Genomic DNA, 17278 nt, shown 5'->3' with positions numbered 1-17278 from the left:
GGGATTTGGAGATAGTGGCAGGCTGTTACTGGGAGGACGGTTTGGTGGTTCAGCTGCGCTGCTACTTTGGTAAACAGGAAGGCTTGCCCAGAATTGAGCTGATTGGGAGGTCCTGATTGGTGGGGGGGGGGGGGGGGGGGGGGGGGGGGCGTGCCTGGGAAGCTTAGACCTGTTTAAGAAGGTAGCAGCGCCAACGTTCGGTGCTACTGCACGGCCATAGCCATACAGACAGGCACCGAGCGAAAGCTTGCTGTTTACACCAAGGAGGAGTGCATCCACTCCATGGAGAGAACTACTACACGAAACCCTTCCACTCCAAGATGGTGCTTGTGAAGGCATTGCCCAGCCGAGGCTGCCAAGAAGTGCTGCCTTGTGTGGCAAGCTTTTATTTTAAGCTTTATTTTGTTTTCTTTATTAAATCTGGCGCTAGGATTACCATTGCTGGTACCCTAGCATCGAGGCCTGTGCTGTTATTAAGTCTGCATGTCTGTGCGGCGTGTCAACACCCACTGCTCTGTTTCTGATTCAGTATTATTCAGGGACGACCCACGTATGTAACATCATCCTGTTACACAGCCCCATATTCACCCGTGTGGAAATTCGCCACCAACTGCAGCTCCCAGGGAAACTTTGCTGTGAAGGGAATCTGGAAGGGAGGGGTTCCACAAAGAAAGCAGACATCTTTGAGTATGCCTCATGGGTAATCTTGTGTCCCTTACAAGGGAAACTGCTGCTGCCATGTGCCCTAAAAACTGCTAGAATAGCAGTGCTGTTGGTGTGGCTCCTATTTTGCCAGTTGACAAACTGTGGTCACCCTCTCCTCCATGAGGTACACTCTTCCTGATAGTGTATTGAACTGGCCCCCCAGAAAAACAAGAGATTTATCTGGGGTCTTGTCCCTATGTTCTAAGGCTTTTTCCCTGGAGGGAGCCCTCGTAACCAATCGTCTAGATAAGGGTAGATGTGGATATTCATACCTCTGAGATGTTCTGCTACCTCGGCCAGTACCCAGTGGTCGGATGTTATGTTCTGCCAGTTTGTTAGAAAAGGAGTTGATGACATCATCCCCCACCAGGTCGGGCTCCTCTGCAGAGTGATGCTGACTCTTCATATCTGTTGGCGTTGCAGTACCAGAAATCGGGGCATGTGTGTGAAGGTCGAGCCTGTTTAAGATTTTCGAATTCCCCCATCCACTGGAAGAACTGATCCCTGGTTATGGGAGGCATTGTGACCTGTGAAGGAGTGGCTGAAGTCTCAGCAGCGGCTGCAGCTGCCATTGCAGGTGTGTATCTCTCCCTGCTGCCATGCCCCATGCGCAGATTTACTGGAGCGCTTCTTCGGTGTAGACATGGCAAAGCTTCTTTGTTCCTTTGGGCTGCCCAGTCTTTTTGTAGCCCTCGAGGAGGATGCAAACACAGGGAATGCTTATCTGGAACGGGGTTTTATGGGAGAAGGATACCGACTTTGGTGCCAAAAAGGACTATATTGAATGATGTTAGAGTTCTCCTGACCCAAAATGGAGACCAGGAGTTCATCAGATGAGGTAAGAAAGAATAATACAATGGGCTACAATACCAGGGACTACAACAGTGATAAAAACACTCATAAAAGTTAGAACTTATCCAGAAAACTTTGGGTTTTGTTTTTTGGATGAGTTTGTATTTTTAGCTGAAATCAATTTTAATTTCTAATCAGTTTTTGAAGTCATGAAAGCACTGGTCGCACATATGTGCCTAAAACAAAATTGATGGTTGCACCAACAATTTTTTTGGACGCATACGTGACCAAATTGGGTACACTGTAGAGCCCTGATATGTAAAACTATAATAGTGAGCCATCAGTAGTCCATGTGAAAATCTGAAGTGTGTGCCATTATATCCCTGTGGTGTGTTGAAAAGGAAGTCTAACATAAAGCTTCAACGATCTGTTTTTCCTTTTCTTTAACCCTCCCCTTTTGCCCCCAACGAAAATACAGTACAGTTTGTACCGCCCCATTTGACAGGAAGCTGTAATCAACCAATGAAAAGTCTTCTTTCTTTATAATATTGCTCAGTTACAGCCCCTAACTAACATTACTTTCCAACCAACACAATAAAACTGCCTTGGACTATATGCATGTTTTTGCCTCATACACTTAATTTTATTTATATTGCTGTAATTTTTTTTTTTGCCACGTTTATAGAAGTACAGTACTGGGTTAAAAAGAAATTGTGGCATGTCAACATAGCAGTCATATGGTCACATCACATTAGCATGCTGTGATTATATAACCCTTTACATATTAAGTCACTACCTCAACTGGTCCCTGAGATATGAGGCTTTGGCAGTGAGGAAGCTGCAACTTTGTAAAATTACTGCGACAAAAGGTTAACTTCCTAGTACGATAGCCATGATCCAACGTATACAAGCATTCGCAAAGTAAGACAATATGAGGCCATTAAGTACAAAGCCAATATCTGAAAAGCATTATATGTGGAAACCAAAGTTACATGACTGCAATATGACACCCATCAATATGTAACCCACGTTCAATTTTTCTAGTGGTTTCCACAACATTGAAAATATGAAGTTGGCCTCTAATGGTTTATGAGCTATTAAGCAGTAGTGTGGCCTGCAGGGATGCTTAATGAGATGGTTCTGGCTGCCTAGAAAAGTCTCACCCATACTTTAAACCAATATGTGTCTAGACCTCAGAGGACACAAAGCTTGTCTAGGAATTTGGTATTTTATAAAATTTTGCATTGCACAGATGCCTAACATTCTGAAGAGTGCCTTAAATAAAAATCACAAATTATCTTCCTCCAATAGTGTCACTAATGATGCACACTCTGCTTGTTATTTCTGTAATGCTGACTTTCTGCAATGGTATGAAAAAAGCCCAGCAGAATGCACGGAACATATAGAATAGTATAACTTTACAGTAATTGCACCCAACAGACCAGCTACTGAAAAGAACACAGCTGCACATGATATATATTAAAAGGACAAAATTAAAGCTTTTGGTATATTATTTTATTTTATGCAACTTACCCACACCAAACACTTTTTTAAAATCTATTTTGTTTTCGTTCACCCGACAATACTTAAAAACAATGTGGCCTTAGATATGTGAATTCCAAAAATGCATCTAATAATGGGCTAAAACTGACAGGTTAAAAAAAAAAAGAAATGCAGATGAACCCACTTTATATCATGATTGCCGTGAAGGCATAATTCCTGATATAAAGTGGGTCATGATATAAACAGAGTTTCATGTTTGCCTATGACAGCACATTATGAGTGCGAGAAAAAGAAAGGAAACTAAAAGGTGAATTAAAGAGCAGTGTTTTAATACTGTACATTTAGTCGTTCCTTACATTTAAACAAATGCATATAGGTTTACTGTAGGACAAATACATTTTGTATCACTAAATGGAACAAAACATTTTGTGTCATTATCTAAAAAAGGCATGAATTGTCGACTGACAAGAGTTATCAATTAGGCGTTGCACTTGGTGTTTTGTAACTGAAATGTATCCCGTTAAGACCGCCCACACGGCATTTGACAGGCTGCACAAAATGTCAGTTTATCAGCTGAGCTGATTATTGGTTGTTAGTTGCGTTGGAAATTAATTATATCCTGTGGTTATTTAGTAAAGCCCAACCACGCAGCATTTGACAGGCTGCACAAAATATGACAATAAGCAGGTTTGTGATACAATATTAAGAGAAGAAATTTCTCAAAGAACTTGGGGTGCATGGCGAGTGGTTTTTGAAAAATCTTGATAATAAAACGGGGTACGATATTAAGCGAGGTGATATAAAACGGGTTCATCTGTATTTGCATAGCATTAAAAAAGCAAGTGAAGAACCAAACAGATTCTCAGCACAATAAAAGAGGAACAGAAATAAGGATAATAAGTATAAGAGGCAGGAAAATCAATTAAAAAAGTGTTGATCAGCAGTCCTTGAAGTTTCATAATGGCAATCAATCTGTTACAGTTGATGTCAGGACTGAGAACGTAGGAACAAAAATATCACAATGATAAATAGTACTGTTTACTGGGATATTTGAAATGGAAAATTCAGATTAATGAGTACAAAAGAAAGCGCCGACAAAGGTGATCAATAACCCCCAAATGAATATTAAATAGAACCTTTCCACAGCCACATTTCCTAATTGACAAAAAAGGACTAGCTTCTTACAAGGTGTTCATCCTAATCAAGTTAGGCTGGCTCTTCTAGGCCCTTTTAATAGATGTGTGTTGTTATGTGCAGGTTAGGATATTGAGTTTATCCACATAAAACATTGGTACAGTATAATGTATCAAAACTGATCTTGTAGTTAGAATGCACTCACCTTCACTAAGCAATTTCTGTGGCCTGGGACAGAGCCGTTTACATAGATAATGTTAAACTTGGTGTTCACTCTCCATACCTAAATAAGAAGAAAAAGGTTAAATGAACTTCCAATTAGATAAATGAATGGTTTTGCAGACTAACCAAATAACCAATACAGATTAACAATCAATTTAAAATGGAAATGTAATTCCTTGATGTCGGTTTAATTCCTTGACGCTCTTACAACTGGGTTGTTTAAAGTTTTTTTTTTTCATAGGTGATTTATGTATTAAAAAATGGATCAGAGATTCTTTAACTTGATTGGTCATTATGAGGTCCCCAATCTCTGGTAAAAGACCTCAAAAGTTATTGTTCAAACTATGTTTAATCTGTTCCAAATCAATCGCCGGAAAATATGTGAATACAGTATTAAAATGTATGTTATTTCACTTTTTTCTTCTTGATAAAAGAAAAATCTCTGTTCAAGTACACAACCACTGAATTTTGTCTGTCAATGTAGACTAAAGTCTGCTTCCTCGCTGTCATTTTTAAGAGGTAGATGAAATCAAACCCTTCACAAAACGTTTGCTTTTGTGTACAAGGTACTTGAACTGCAGAACAGCTATATGTAATTATAAGATTTTTTTTTAGTATTGAGTTATTATTTAAGCTATTGGAAAAACCCACGACTTGACATCGTCCAATGCTGGGATACTGAAGCCTGAAGGCTATCAGACAACAAATGGAGCAAACCGCATTACTCAGAATACTGAGGAAAGCGTTTGTATTTATTAGCAACAGAAACTAGTGCTTCATAAAATCACGAAAAATGGTTCTACTGCTTAATTCAACACATTATTTATTTACCACGTTAAGCCTCCCTCTACTGACAGGAAGAGAAGTATACCATTAAAGCAGAGGAAGAATTATTTAAAAGGATTGACTTTTTAATTAGCAAAATAATAAATAACAATAAATAGCTTACAGTATTTCTTGAATTAAGACCCTCTTAATTCAAGAAATGCTACATACATAACACTAAAATACATACTTACTATCTGATTCTCAGCACTCTGAAAGATGTCAAAAACAAGATCAAAACTAACCTTCAGCCCATGGGCAGTATCATAGACATTACCCATTTTCCCAGGCATCTTTTTCCCTGGAAACACTCTGGCAGGATCCTATAAAAAATAAAAATAAAATGTTTAAGGACAGCATTTCTTCTTCTGTTCTAGAAAGATATGGGATGAATGGAGAACATACAGTACAGTTTAAACCAATAAGTAATTGAGACTACACACATTTTTTAGACCAGCAGCTGCATTTCTTTTAAAAATGTGTGATAACGTTAGGTTATTATCATAACCCTGGTTCCCTGAAATAGAAATGTAACCATTACCGTATGGGTGTTTACCCGCTAAAGACCCTAAACCTGAACAGATATAACTAAAGCTGCACGCAGTACCTGTAACGCAGTCATGCCCGTCCCTGAGGGTATACAAGGACTGCCCGCACAGATCATAGGATCATTTTTCCTTCAAGCCTGCTGCAATCATAGACGCAGTGACCTTGAAGGTTAATTGCCACATTTCTATTTCAGGGAACCAATGTTATGATAATAACCTAACGTTCCCTATCAAGTATGAAATGTAACCATTACTGTATGGGTGAGTATGCCAGAGTCGTCGCAAGGGCAATATTGCAGAACGACTACAAGGCTAAGCTGAGAGGCTGGCTTGTGTGTCACAATACAGAACCCCAGTAACCAGTAGCTAGGGCAAAAAAACTGAGGGAGAAGCTCACCTCTATGTTTATGTTTGGCTTCTGCAAAAATTAAGCCGGCTTTTGCTATCGAAAACGCCTGCATCTCGCTCACCCGCTTTGCCAAGGTGATTGCGAGCAAGAAAGACGTTTTGAGCGATACAAATTTCAGCTCCTGCAAACAGGTCCTGCAAAATTGAAGTATAACAGCCATGGAAGAGGTCATGGGGTCGAACCCACAAGGCACACAACATGTTTATAAGATGCTCCACTTGTACCCATCCTGGGAACGTGTGGACGCTGCTCTGGCATTTTGTAAGGTGACAATTACCCTTTTGGACAGACCCAGACCGCTCAATGCAGCCTTTCAGGGGCCAGACCCAGAGACACAGACTTGATGGGTCGGTATGCCATAAGGTCCCCTGTGCCTAACTGAGCAGAGCACCGCGCTTGGGCAGACTCTACGGCTAGCCACTCAGGAGCTGCATCAGGGTTTAAACCCAGTCTCCAGGACCAATAAGCAGCTACTAGGAGCACCTTGGCCCAGTCATGCCTGATTTCCTCCAGACACAGAGGGAGCAAGGCAAGAGGTGACACTGCCATGCGCTACACCTTTGCTGTCTGTGGTGCTTTGACGCAAATACTACAGATGTCTCCCTGAAAAGGAGCCCTGAGCCTATTGCAGCAAACTCCTAGGGTTGTGTCTTGGCCTGCAGCCTCTGTTTCTGCATAGGGCGGTGGAACCTATTAAAGCCTCGCCGCGGGCCGGTCCTGAACATCACCTCTGGCAGCAGATGCAGCCAGCTGTGCCAGTTTTGAGGCTGCTGGGGCCTAGGGTGCCAGTTTGCCGCTGGTTTACGCCCTGGAGGAGGTCACTCGGGAAGCTGACAAACCAGCTCCTTCGTGGATCCCAACAGGCGGTGAGAGTGCTGCAGCATCTCTTCCACCACGGGACCAAATGTATGTCCAGGTGTAATCGGGGCACCCAACAGTGGTGCTTTGTCCCTGTCAGGGACATGTGCCTGGGAAAGCCAAAGCTGCCTACATGCAGCTACCAGCGGAGCCAAGTTCCTACCAATGGCTTGCCCGTTGAGCTTGGACACACGGAACAGGTTCTTGTAAACCAGACGCAGCACATCCAACTGCTGTGGTGAGGGCCTGTGGCTCTCAGAAAGGGACTTCAGCTAATGTCACTGGTAGGCTACCAGGGTGCTGTTATAGTTGCGTAGCCTTGTGTCAAACACACTGGTTGAATAGGCTCACTTGAGGATCACCTCAGAAGACCCGGCACTGCTTACTGAGGCAGGTAGCGTCCATAGACAGGAGCGCTAAATTAGGTGCCTGGACCAAGGCGGCAAGAGAAGCTTTAACCAGCGGAAACAGCAGGAGCGGTTTGTCGGATGATCCCAGGAAGACTGGATTTTTAAAATCGAAAATCGACTGCCTTGTTTTGGCTTCTGTAGGTCAGGGCACTTGCAATATTACAGTGGCCTTCTTGATCAGCAGTAGAAGCTCTGCCGACAGGGAGAGCTTCTGCAGGGGATGCACCGTGAAGACTCCATGTATCCTCAGACGAGGACTGTTTGCCCACCTCCTCCGAGGCGGCGATGGACAGTATGTCCTCCTGTGGTCAATCTGCACTCATAGATAGGGCAGGCAGAGCTAAGTGCTCCGTAGAACTGCAGGATAAATGTTTCTCAAGCGTGTTTGGAAAAAGGTGCACAAAACTTGCAGAAGCTGTGATTAGCCAGTGCCTCCTTGCCGTGCTCTGGCCCCAGGCAGGAAGAGCATCTGCCATGCTTGTCCTCCATAGGCAGACTGGCCTTGCATGTCGCACAGGGATAGAACCCGGGCATGATGCAAGAAGAATGCAATGCAGTGTAAATTTGTACAGTTGCTGCTTTAATCTGCCTATAGATAAATCGACCAGATGGTTTAGTACCGGACCGGTGACCTGAGCATCGGTTGGTAACGGGCCGTGTAGGACCGGGTATAAACCGGGATGGTACTGGGTCGGTTCTGTGACTTTAGCACCGGGTCGGTACAAGGACAGCACAGGATCGGTACCGGTGCGGTAACCTCGGTCCTGGTTCGGGTCAGTGACCTTGGTAATGGTACTGTACGGGTCCACTGGTTCAGTCAGTTCGGGTGGCAAGATACAGGGATGCCCATCTCTACAAGCCACTGGCAAAACCACCAAAAAGCCTGCTTGTCAGAATGGTACCAACAGTCTTCGTAATGGTGATGCTAAAGCTCTCACCAAAACGGCATCAAGATACTGTGGAAGAGTTTGCAAGCAACCACAACTGAAGCAGGTATCTTGGTCCTGCGCAGTGCTATTGAGACCAGCCGCTGTTCTTGCTACACCTGTGCTGTAGCACCGCGTTGCAGACAGGCCTGCGTGTAGTCTCTGTAAAAAACAGAAAAACATGCAAGACAAAAATCTTTCTAACCAAAACACAGTAATATAACAAATTACTTAAATAATATAAAATGTCTCGTATTTTAGCTAAAAGCCAAAACGAGAATAAAATAACACTAACCAAGGGGTCCTCGAGTGGTTCATCCAGCTAAAGTGCTGCTCCTGTGATCGCAGGATGAGTCACACAGCTTGGACGGTGCCAGTTTGCGTCCGGGCAGTGCAAAGAGAACAAACTTTGCTGGGGACTCTAAAGGGGATGTCACATTGGCTCTGACGCTCCCAGGGTGGGGGATGGGAAACAGGCAGGGATTGCTTTTCCTCATCACGCAACAGCGAACCCTACTGGCCAGACACAGAGCACATTGAGTGGATAAAAAGCAGGGCTGATCTGTTCTCTGGGATTGGTAGCCTGCCCACCTCTGTTCTGGATTGCTCTGCGTAAAAACGATTCTGGCTTTAGGCTTGTGAGATCGGAGGACGCTCACACGCCCTGAGAACGTCTGTGTTGTGTGGGGAATCAAAACTGGGGGAAAACTCCAGCTGGAGCTATGCAGCCTGGGGGGGAGAGCACAAAGTCAGCTGACTTATGTTGCAGGATGCCTGGAAAGGAGCGACTCTAGGGGCACAAGGACGCAGTGGGACGCAACTAGAAACAGGCTGTAGTGCACAATATACGCGTTACTAGAAAAAGGATTACAGTGTTAATGTAATATCACAATAATTTGCGAAAAATTATACAGTCAGAAGCAACAAGTGCTTATTTGAACCAGGCTCTCCGATCAGGTCAGTTGTAAGGAAAAATGGCGCTGAGATCTGTGAGCGCATTCCTTTTGTACCCTCAGGGTGTGGGGCATGACTGCATCACAGGCTCAAAGAGCAGCTTTAGTATATCAATATTCTGGTTTTGGGTCTTAGGAGGTAAATACCCATATGGTAATGGTTACATTTCTTACTTGAAAGGGATCTTATGAAATCAGGGATTCAAAACAGAACCGGAATAGGAACGATAAACGGAAAAGAAAAACTGACATTTTTCATGGAACAGAAACAAAAAACAAAACGAAATTAATTGACTACGTTCTGGAACAAAAATGATATTCCAAGACTTTGTTCATTGGTTAATAACAGTTTTTTTTAGTTCCCTTTCAACCTGGTGTCTTTCCATTGTTTTCAAACATACAATAATTTGAAAACTTCAATGGTCAACGACAAAGCATTACATCACAGCCAGCTAATTCAATTCAACATTACATTTAGCTTGCTTTTTCGGAGCAGGCAGCAGTGAATCAAACGGCACTATATTTCCTTCAGTTCAGGCTTCCACCTTGCAGTCGGCTACATGCTGGATCCACGTTATGTGATCAGTCTTGTATTCACTCAAAATAAACAGGTACTGTTATTAACTTAAGTTGCGTACACAGAAAACAAGCTGTAAAAAGTAGGTGTGGCAAGTGACATGCTTTATTAATAATCAATCAGAGTTTATGTAATTGTGTTGCATTCTGTCATATATTACTAATCCATAGATATGTCTATTTAACTTAACTAATATGTAGTAATAGTTTTTCAATACTGTACTTTAAATTTAAGAATACCGATTTTTCAATACATAATAAAATCAGGTTTAGTTTAATGATACATAAATTGCATGCCAAATTATTAATAGTGTTAAAATAGTATTAAGAGTTAAGACATTTTACCGTCGACTTGAGAAAACAGCAATGTTTATTTGTACTACTAGACGGTACATACATCACACTACACCAAGTATTTATTTATGTATTTGTTTGTTTGTTTGCTACAGTGGTGGCCACATTTATTGCAACACCCCCATTATTTTTTTACAATTACTGTTTTATGATCACCATAGTTTGTTTTTCTATACTTTTTTTGTCATTGTTGATTTGCTGTTCATTGTTATATTGAATTCTATAACTTCTGTATATAAATATGCTTTCCGCTTCATAATGCAAAATTATTGCAAGTCAGGAAATACAGTACAATGTGTTTATATGCCAAAAATAAAATGTATTTATTTGTTTCCTTGCTTACAGTGGTGGCCACATTTATTGCAGGACCCCAAAACTGTAGATTTACTGTGTTATTGCCATTTACATTATAATTATAATTAGTTTTTCTATATACTTTTTAATTTTTTTATTTGCTATTCATATTGAATTCGATAACTTTTGTATATAAATATTTATCTTCATAATGCAAAGTTATTGAATAATTGAATACAACTAACTGCATTTTGTACTTTTATTTATTCACACATTTCAAGGTTAAAAGGTTTTGCATACAATTAGGCAATGTACTTTGTGATATTTTGCTTAGGGACTAAAGTTCACATTTTAAAAATGCCTTAATAATAGAGTAAGTAATCACACAGACAAAATGCAATGAACCGCTGAATACCAATAGTGCTTAACCATATAAATAGTGTTTGGTATCTAAATGCCAATCAATGGAATTAAATGGTTAAATCATACTTTGTGTATGCTGTTTGCCTACAAGACTGACAATGCTTGGTATGTATAGAGTTTGTTGCATCTTAATATAAAATAAACTTGATTATACTGCGTTTGTATTTTTAGCAGTATTAGCAATAAAAAGTCTCTGCAAGCGTACGTTATTTTTTTCAGATATTGCAAATCCTACCAAATTTTCGTACACTGTGTTGTATGTGCTCTGTGCGCTGCCATTGCTGGTAGTGTCACGTGAGCTGTTCAGTGTGTTGATATGTAAATAAATCCTGTTCGCCTGTGAGGCACATCAACTTCAACTTGAATGCACGCACCTAAACGGCAGACGGTTACCCTGTCACAAGCAGTAATACCCTGTATCTTTCTAAACAAGGGATTTAGGGGAGCTCCCTAATAAAAGCTGAATCTCAAAACAATAATTGTGTGAATATAGTAATTGTTACAGCTGTGTATAATGGTATTTAAAACAGGATTCATTCATCCGCCTTTTTACATATCTGCCCTTACTCTGGTCCCACCGCAGTCGGATATGCGACGGATTACTGTATACACATTTCCAGAACTGTAGCTTCACTTCTGGTCAATGATATAAAAATTATCCAGTCAAAATGTTTAGTACATTACATTGTTTTTATATTGGTAGTAAATCTACAATAGGCTACCAAATTCCGCAGTGACAGTGCAAGGCTGTGGTTATATATATTTTTGTTCTTGTTGTTATTGGGGATCCAGTATACCGGTAATCCATGCAAGTTCAACACATTTCTCTGCAGATGCTGTAATTTTTTTTCCTCCTTGGTAGGTATCCATGATAGATGCTACTTAAGGCTACTGTACAATGAATTGCATCTTATTGCTAAGGGACAGAAAAGTCTTGGCTAAAGCAATCGGCTAGCCAATGATCAATCAAGATGATAACACAAGTAAGTTTAAAAAATATCTTTCAATGCTTTGCAAAGGGCTTTGTTATTTATTTATTGCAAAGGGTATTCATTTTTGTATTTGTAGTAGCTTCGGTATTTTTTATAGCCTTGCTTATAAAACAACTTCACTATAAAAGCACTTTTCATGCATGAGTCAAATGGCAATAATCTGAAACGGTGAATAAATGGTGAAAAAAACTCTGACTGAAGGGGTTTCTAAACCCCTCGTACTGTATACTTTTTTTCCATATTTGGTCAAACATTTCAGGGCTCCTTCCAGCAGATCTCAGATAATAAAGGATTGCTTGGTACAGCCTTTACTAGTAGAACGGTGCGAGAGGTTATGTCCCAAACGGGATTTTCACTGCTGTCCCGCAAGCATAAGGTACGGCTTCCGGACATATTTCCATGCAAAATAAAATACTTTTTTGGTCAATTGTATGGCTTTTTAGCGTGAGTCGAAATGAAAGCCAAGATCTCTCAAATACAAGCGACTGAATTAAAATTGCCATTTGAAGCAAAACTTAGAGGATTTGGACATATTCACTGATTTGCTGATTTGAAACAATTCAAATTGAAGAAATATAAAAGGGTTGAAATTGACTACAAGCAAGGAAGAGTTTACCAGTGGAACGACCCTAATCGTTTTCAACGACCACAAAGAAGGAGAGTGGTGTCCTTTAATTTCACTAGTAGTGACGACGAGAATTTGTCTGCTTCAACTACATCAGATACGCAAAAGTTTTTTAGAAGATCAACTGAGATCGACAAGACCCATCATGAAACAAAAGAAACAAGGAAGAGGGAGAAAAAAGAAGTTTGCAACAGCAAAAACAATGCTCAGAGACCGGGCACCAGGAGCCAGTTCAGGGAACCATGGTAATTAATATATCTAATGCCCTAATCTCTAGTGATTGCATGTCATTATTAGCTACAGGACTTTCTATATAGTTCTAATGAATTTCATACAAAAAAAAAAAAAAATTCGTTTCTATCGGAATTTACATTTGAAAGTATGGTATCATCAAAACACTCATCGTAATGTGGTCCAAACATCCATCTCAAGTGCTGAAAACCAAACTGATTGAAGATTTAACACCCTTTAGACCCAAGTCTCATTTTTTGCCTACAAAATTTGAATGCTACATTAACAGCTTTAACAAAAAAGGTTTAAAAACTGTTTGACAGGCAAAATGATTTTTGTTACAATTTAACAAAAAAAAGAAAAAGGAAGCAATTGATACTTTGTCTTGAAATGAAAACATTGTGATAAAATCAGCAGACAAAAGGGGGCGCTGTGGTTATATGGGATAAAGAAATGTATGTTAAAGAAGCCTATCGACAACTTGACAATTCAGAATACTATCAAACACTTTCCGCAAATCCTTTGGATAATATGAAAAATTGAATTAAAGAAATGTTGATAAACGCTAGAAAATGCAAGATGGATCACTGAGAAAGAATATGGTTTCTTATAGTGTGAACATCACAGACTTCCATCTTTTTATATGCTCCCTGAAATGCATAAAGATCTCCAAAATCCACCTGGAAGACCTATTATATTGGGTAATGGATCCATTGCTGAACCAGCGTCGCAGTTTGTTGATTTTTTTTTTTATTAAGCCGTTTGTGCCCTCCTTACCTTCATATATTCAAGATACAACACATGTTTTAAATAAGATTAAGGATATGGGACATGTGGGACCTTATTTTTTTTGGTTAGTTTGGATGTTGAATCTCTTCTATACTAACATTGATCACAATGAAGGTTTGACAGCTTTAAAATATTATTTACAAGAAAGACCTGCAGACAGTTTGCCTCCCAATGACTTTATTGTTAATTTGACTGAATGGACTTTAAAAAATAATGTGTTTTTGTTTCAAGAAAACTTGTATAGGCAAACTAAGGGTACAGCAATGGGTGCTTGTTTTGCGCCTAATTATGCCAATTTACTTTTGGGAGAATGAATATATATATACAAATCCTCTAATTTTTTTTTGGACTAAATCAAGTGGTGGGGGCGTTATATTGATGATATTCTTATTTGGTCAGGTACAGAAAGTGAACTCTTGTTATTTCATGAATATATTAATAGTACTAATAATAATCTCAAATTATGTATTACATATAGTAAAGATCATGTTAATTTTTTGGATCTAGCAATTTCAAAAGATAGTGAAGGATTCTTGCACACTTCAATAGAGTTAAGAGCTGAGAGTTTTTGATCCTAATTGGTTAAAACAATATTCCTTTTGGTCAATTTCAACGATTAAGACACATTTGCGATCAAGAATCTGAATTTGATATACAACAAAAGTTATGCAAAAAAGATTTCCTCTGAGGGGATACAGACATGGAATAATTGATAAGGCGTGTAATAAAGCAAAACAATTGAGCAGATTTGCTGTATAAAAAACAACGACAAGGAATAAATAAACAAATAACTTATTTTGTCACTCGATTTAGTACAGAAGCACCAAAATTATGGAGAATTATACAAACAAACTGGGAATTAATAAAGAGTGATCCCACTTTAAGAGAGGTATTCACTGACACCCCCCCCCCCGAGAAGTTTTAGACGTGCTCCAACTATCGGTGACAAACTTGTTCATCGTTATCTACCAGGGGATAAGAAACAGAGTTCCTGGATTTCTATACAATTAAAAGGGACATTCAGATGTGGGTTTTGCAATCACTGTAAAAATGTTGTGCAAGATAAACAATTTAGTGATGTTAAGAAACATAGATCATATGAGATCAACAACTTCATTAATTGCAACACCACTTATGTTGTTTATCTTTTGGAATGCCCATGTGGTTGTTTTTACGTAGGGAGAAGTAAAAGAAAACTAAAAGAAAGGGTTGCGAAACATAAATATGCGATTAGAACTGGTAACTTAGAATATCCCATGGCCAAACACTATAAAGATGCTCATGGAAGTAACTCTGATAACCTTAAGGTGCATTCACACAGCGACGTTATGACGGTTCAGAACTGCCACTGAAGCGGCTTATAGGTCTGTGTGAATTGCCTATACCGCCACAGAACCGCCATGTTGTATGCCGTCTCTGAACCACCTCGTCAGACAAATGAACAAAACTGTCATTTAACACGTTTTATTATTATCGATAACTAAAAGCAATAACAACGTACGCTTATAATGCTACAAACCAAAAATTGCCAAACAAAATGTTTGATTCCTAATCAATATTTAAATGAAAAACCTGAGTGACAGTGTACTGTACGTATGTACACATAATTACCATACCATATGCAAAATGTTGTAATAGTACCTGTATAAATGACATTTTACAGCAGAAAGACATTGTCAGTACAAAATCTATTTTCCCTGCCGGGGACGTAAATTGAAAGAGCAGAGCCTGGGATACAGAAAGCCAGAGCCAGAGCCATATGATTATATCAGATAGGATAACAGAGGCTTGTCTCCTCCGAGGCAAAAACTCTCTGGACTCCTCCAATTAAAACCTGTGCTCAAATCACGTCATCTGCTGTTGTTAGTACTGTGGTTAATAGCCAGAGTTGCTGTTAAAATGTTATTTTTTATTCTTGCATTTTAGACAGTATTTTTGTTTTACTGAACATTATAATATAATTCATACCTGTTAAGCCATTCGTGTATCTCAATCACAACTGAGAACCATGTCAAATAGTAAAATGGATTTAACTATTGTTATCCGTTTTTTTTTTTTTTGGTGAAAATAAAATGGGCTTTTAAATCGTAAGTCTTGATTTTTCATTTAAAAGCAGAAGCGACACATATATTAATGAAAATACAGTTACACATAGCAATTGTAATAGCGTGTCCAGCATGAAATACTTTATTTTTCATTATAGCTTTAATAAAGATTAGTCGCTTAATAACATGTTGCTATCTCGTTTGTACGTTCTGCTTGTAAATGAAAAATTGAAACGTGACATTTTGAAATCTAACATGAAATACTGTGCTATTATTATGGCTTCCGGTAGACCTTTGCTATATCATTTGTTTATTTTTTTGATTATATATGTTAAATTTGTTCATATTTTTTTGTTTTTAACTGTGTCTCAATCCTAAAACTGTAGGTGATGCAAAACTTTTGGCTAGAGCTGTAAGTGTTGTTGCTGCTAATAGGTTACAATGGGATATAACTTATAATATATACTTACACCACCAGGGCCTGATGCCCCTGGTCTTCTGTGTGTTTTGGTCTGTCCGTGTGAAGCTGGCTGGCCTTTAAATCCATACCTCTTCATTACACCTTGGAAGCCCTTGCCAATGCTAAGAGAGGACAAAGAAATAAAGATGATAATTATTGCTAAACAATGATTGTAACTATGAAGGCAAAACTATTTATAAAGAACACCTGCTTTTTCTGACTAAGTGGTTATTTTTTGAGTACAACCTGTTTTTTGCCTTTGTCTCGGTGTGTGTAACTTTTCTAAACTATTAATATTTTCTCCTTGCTCAAACATGCCTTTTTCGATTTTGTATAACTGCTGTAAAACATTAAAAAAACTACAGAAATGAATTGTACATATTCACTTTTAATAAAAGTAATGTATATTCAAGGTTTCTATTTTGTAGGAGCATTTTCAGTCCTTTGAGCAGTTGTTAAGGAGTTTAAACTGCCGTAACTTACGAATACATTTCAGAATTATACCAACAAACATTATTGCAAAGTGCCCTTAACTTCTGACTAGGGGTGTTGCAATATGATAAAAAAAGATAATCGCGATATAAATTCTAATGATTATTCTCTCGACAATAGTTTTAATTATCGCGGTAATTTATTTATTTATATTTATGATTTTGCCCACTCTGAGAAAGACGCATCAACTGGACAGAATGCAGAAAAAACTAATAGGAACATCCAGTAGATGGCGATAATGAACCTTTCACTGGGTTTTATTTCGCCACAATAATCAACAAGAGAAGCACACAACAAATATGGAGGACAGCAAGAACGACAAACAAACTATTTCCTCCTACAAAACAATCAGTTACAATCAATACAATCAGTTATCGGGGATCATTTTGTTTTTTGTTTTTTTAAATGATGGCCAGGTTATTGAAGAGGGAGGTCCAATTTGTAAATTGTCGAGCTGTTCTTTCAGAGCAGCAACACGATGAATATGTTCATGCATTTTCTAGATCACCACCAAGCACTTAACAAGCAACATTGGTAAGGAACCAACTGCGTGTACAATAATAATCCTCATGCGTTTTACGATTAAAAACAAAAATTACATATGTTTAAGTTACATAGCTTAAGGAGGACAAACATTAACACTATTTAAAACAGACACAAGGATATAGTGAGCATGGCATGTATTCAAACAGGAACGCCAATATATTTAAAG

At 39.1% G+C, this 17278-nt stretch overlaps 1 protein-coding gene across 1 annotated transcript in view; it reads right to left on the bottom strand.

Annotated features, from left to right (window-relative positions):
* mrpl3 (mitochondrial ribosomal protein L3) overlaps positions 1–17278 on the bottom strand; it is a 75618-nt gene that overhangs the window by 9230 nt on the left and 49110 nt on the right. The window contains exons 7-9 of the mRNA XM_033998868.3: positions 16085–16196; positions 5427–5504; positions 4340–4417 (exon numbers count right to left, since the gene is read on the bottom strand). Coding sequence (XP_033854759.1) covers positions 4340–4417; positions 5427–5504; positions 16085–16196 — 268 coding nt within the window. The remainder of the gene's footprint in view (positions 1–4339; positions 4418–5426; positions 5505–16084; positions 16197–17278) is intronic.

The sequence above is a fragment of the Acipenser ruthenus genome, chromosome 4, assembly GCF_902713425.1.
Source record: "Acipenser ruthenus chromosome 4, fAciRut3.2 maternal haplotype, whole genome shotgun sequence".
Classification (NCBI taxonomy): Eukaryota; Metazoa; Chordata; class Actinopteri; order Acipenseriformes; family Acipenseridae; genus Acipenser; species Acipenser ruthenus.
This window is presented reverse-complemented; position numbering and strand designations above follow the sequence as displayed.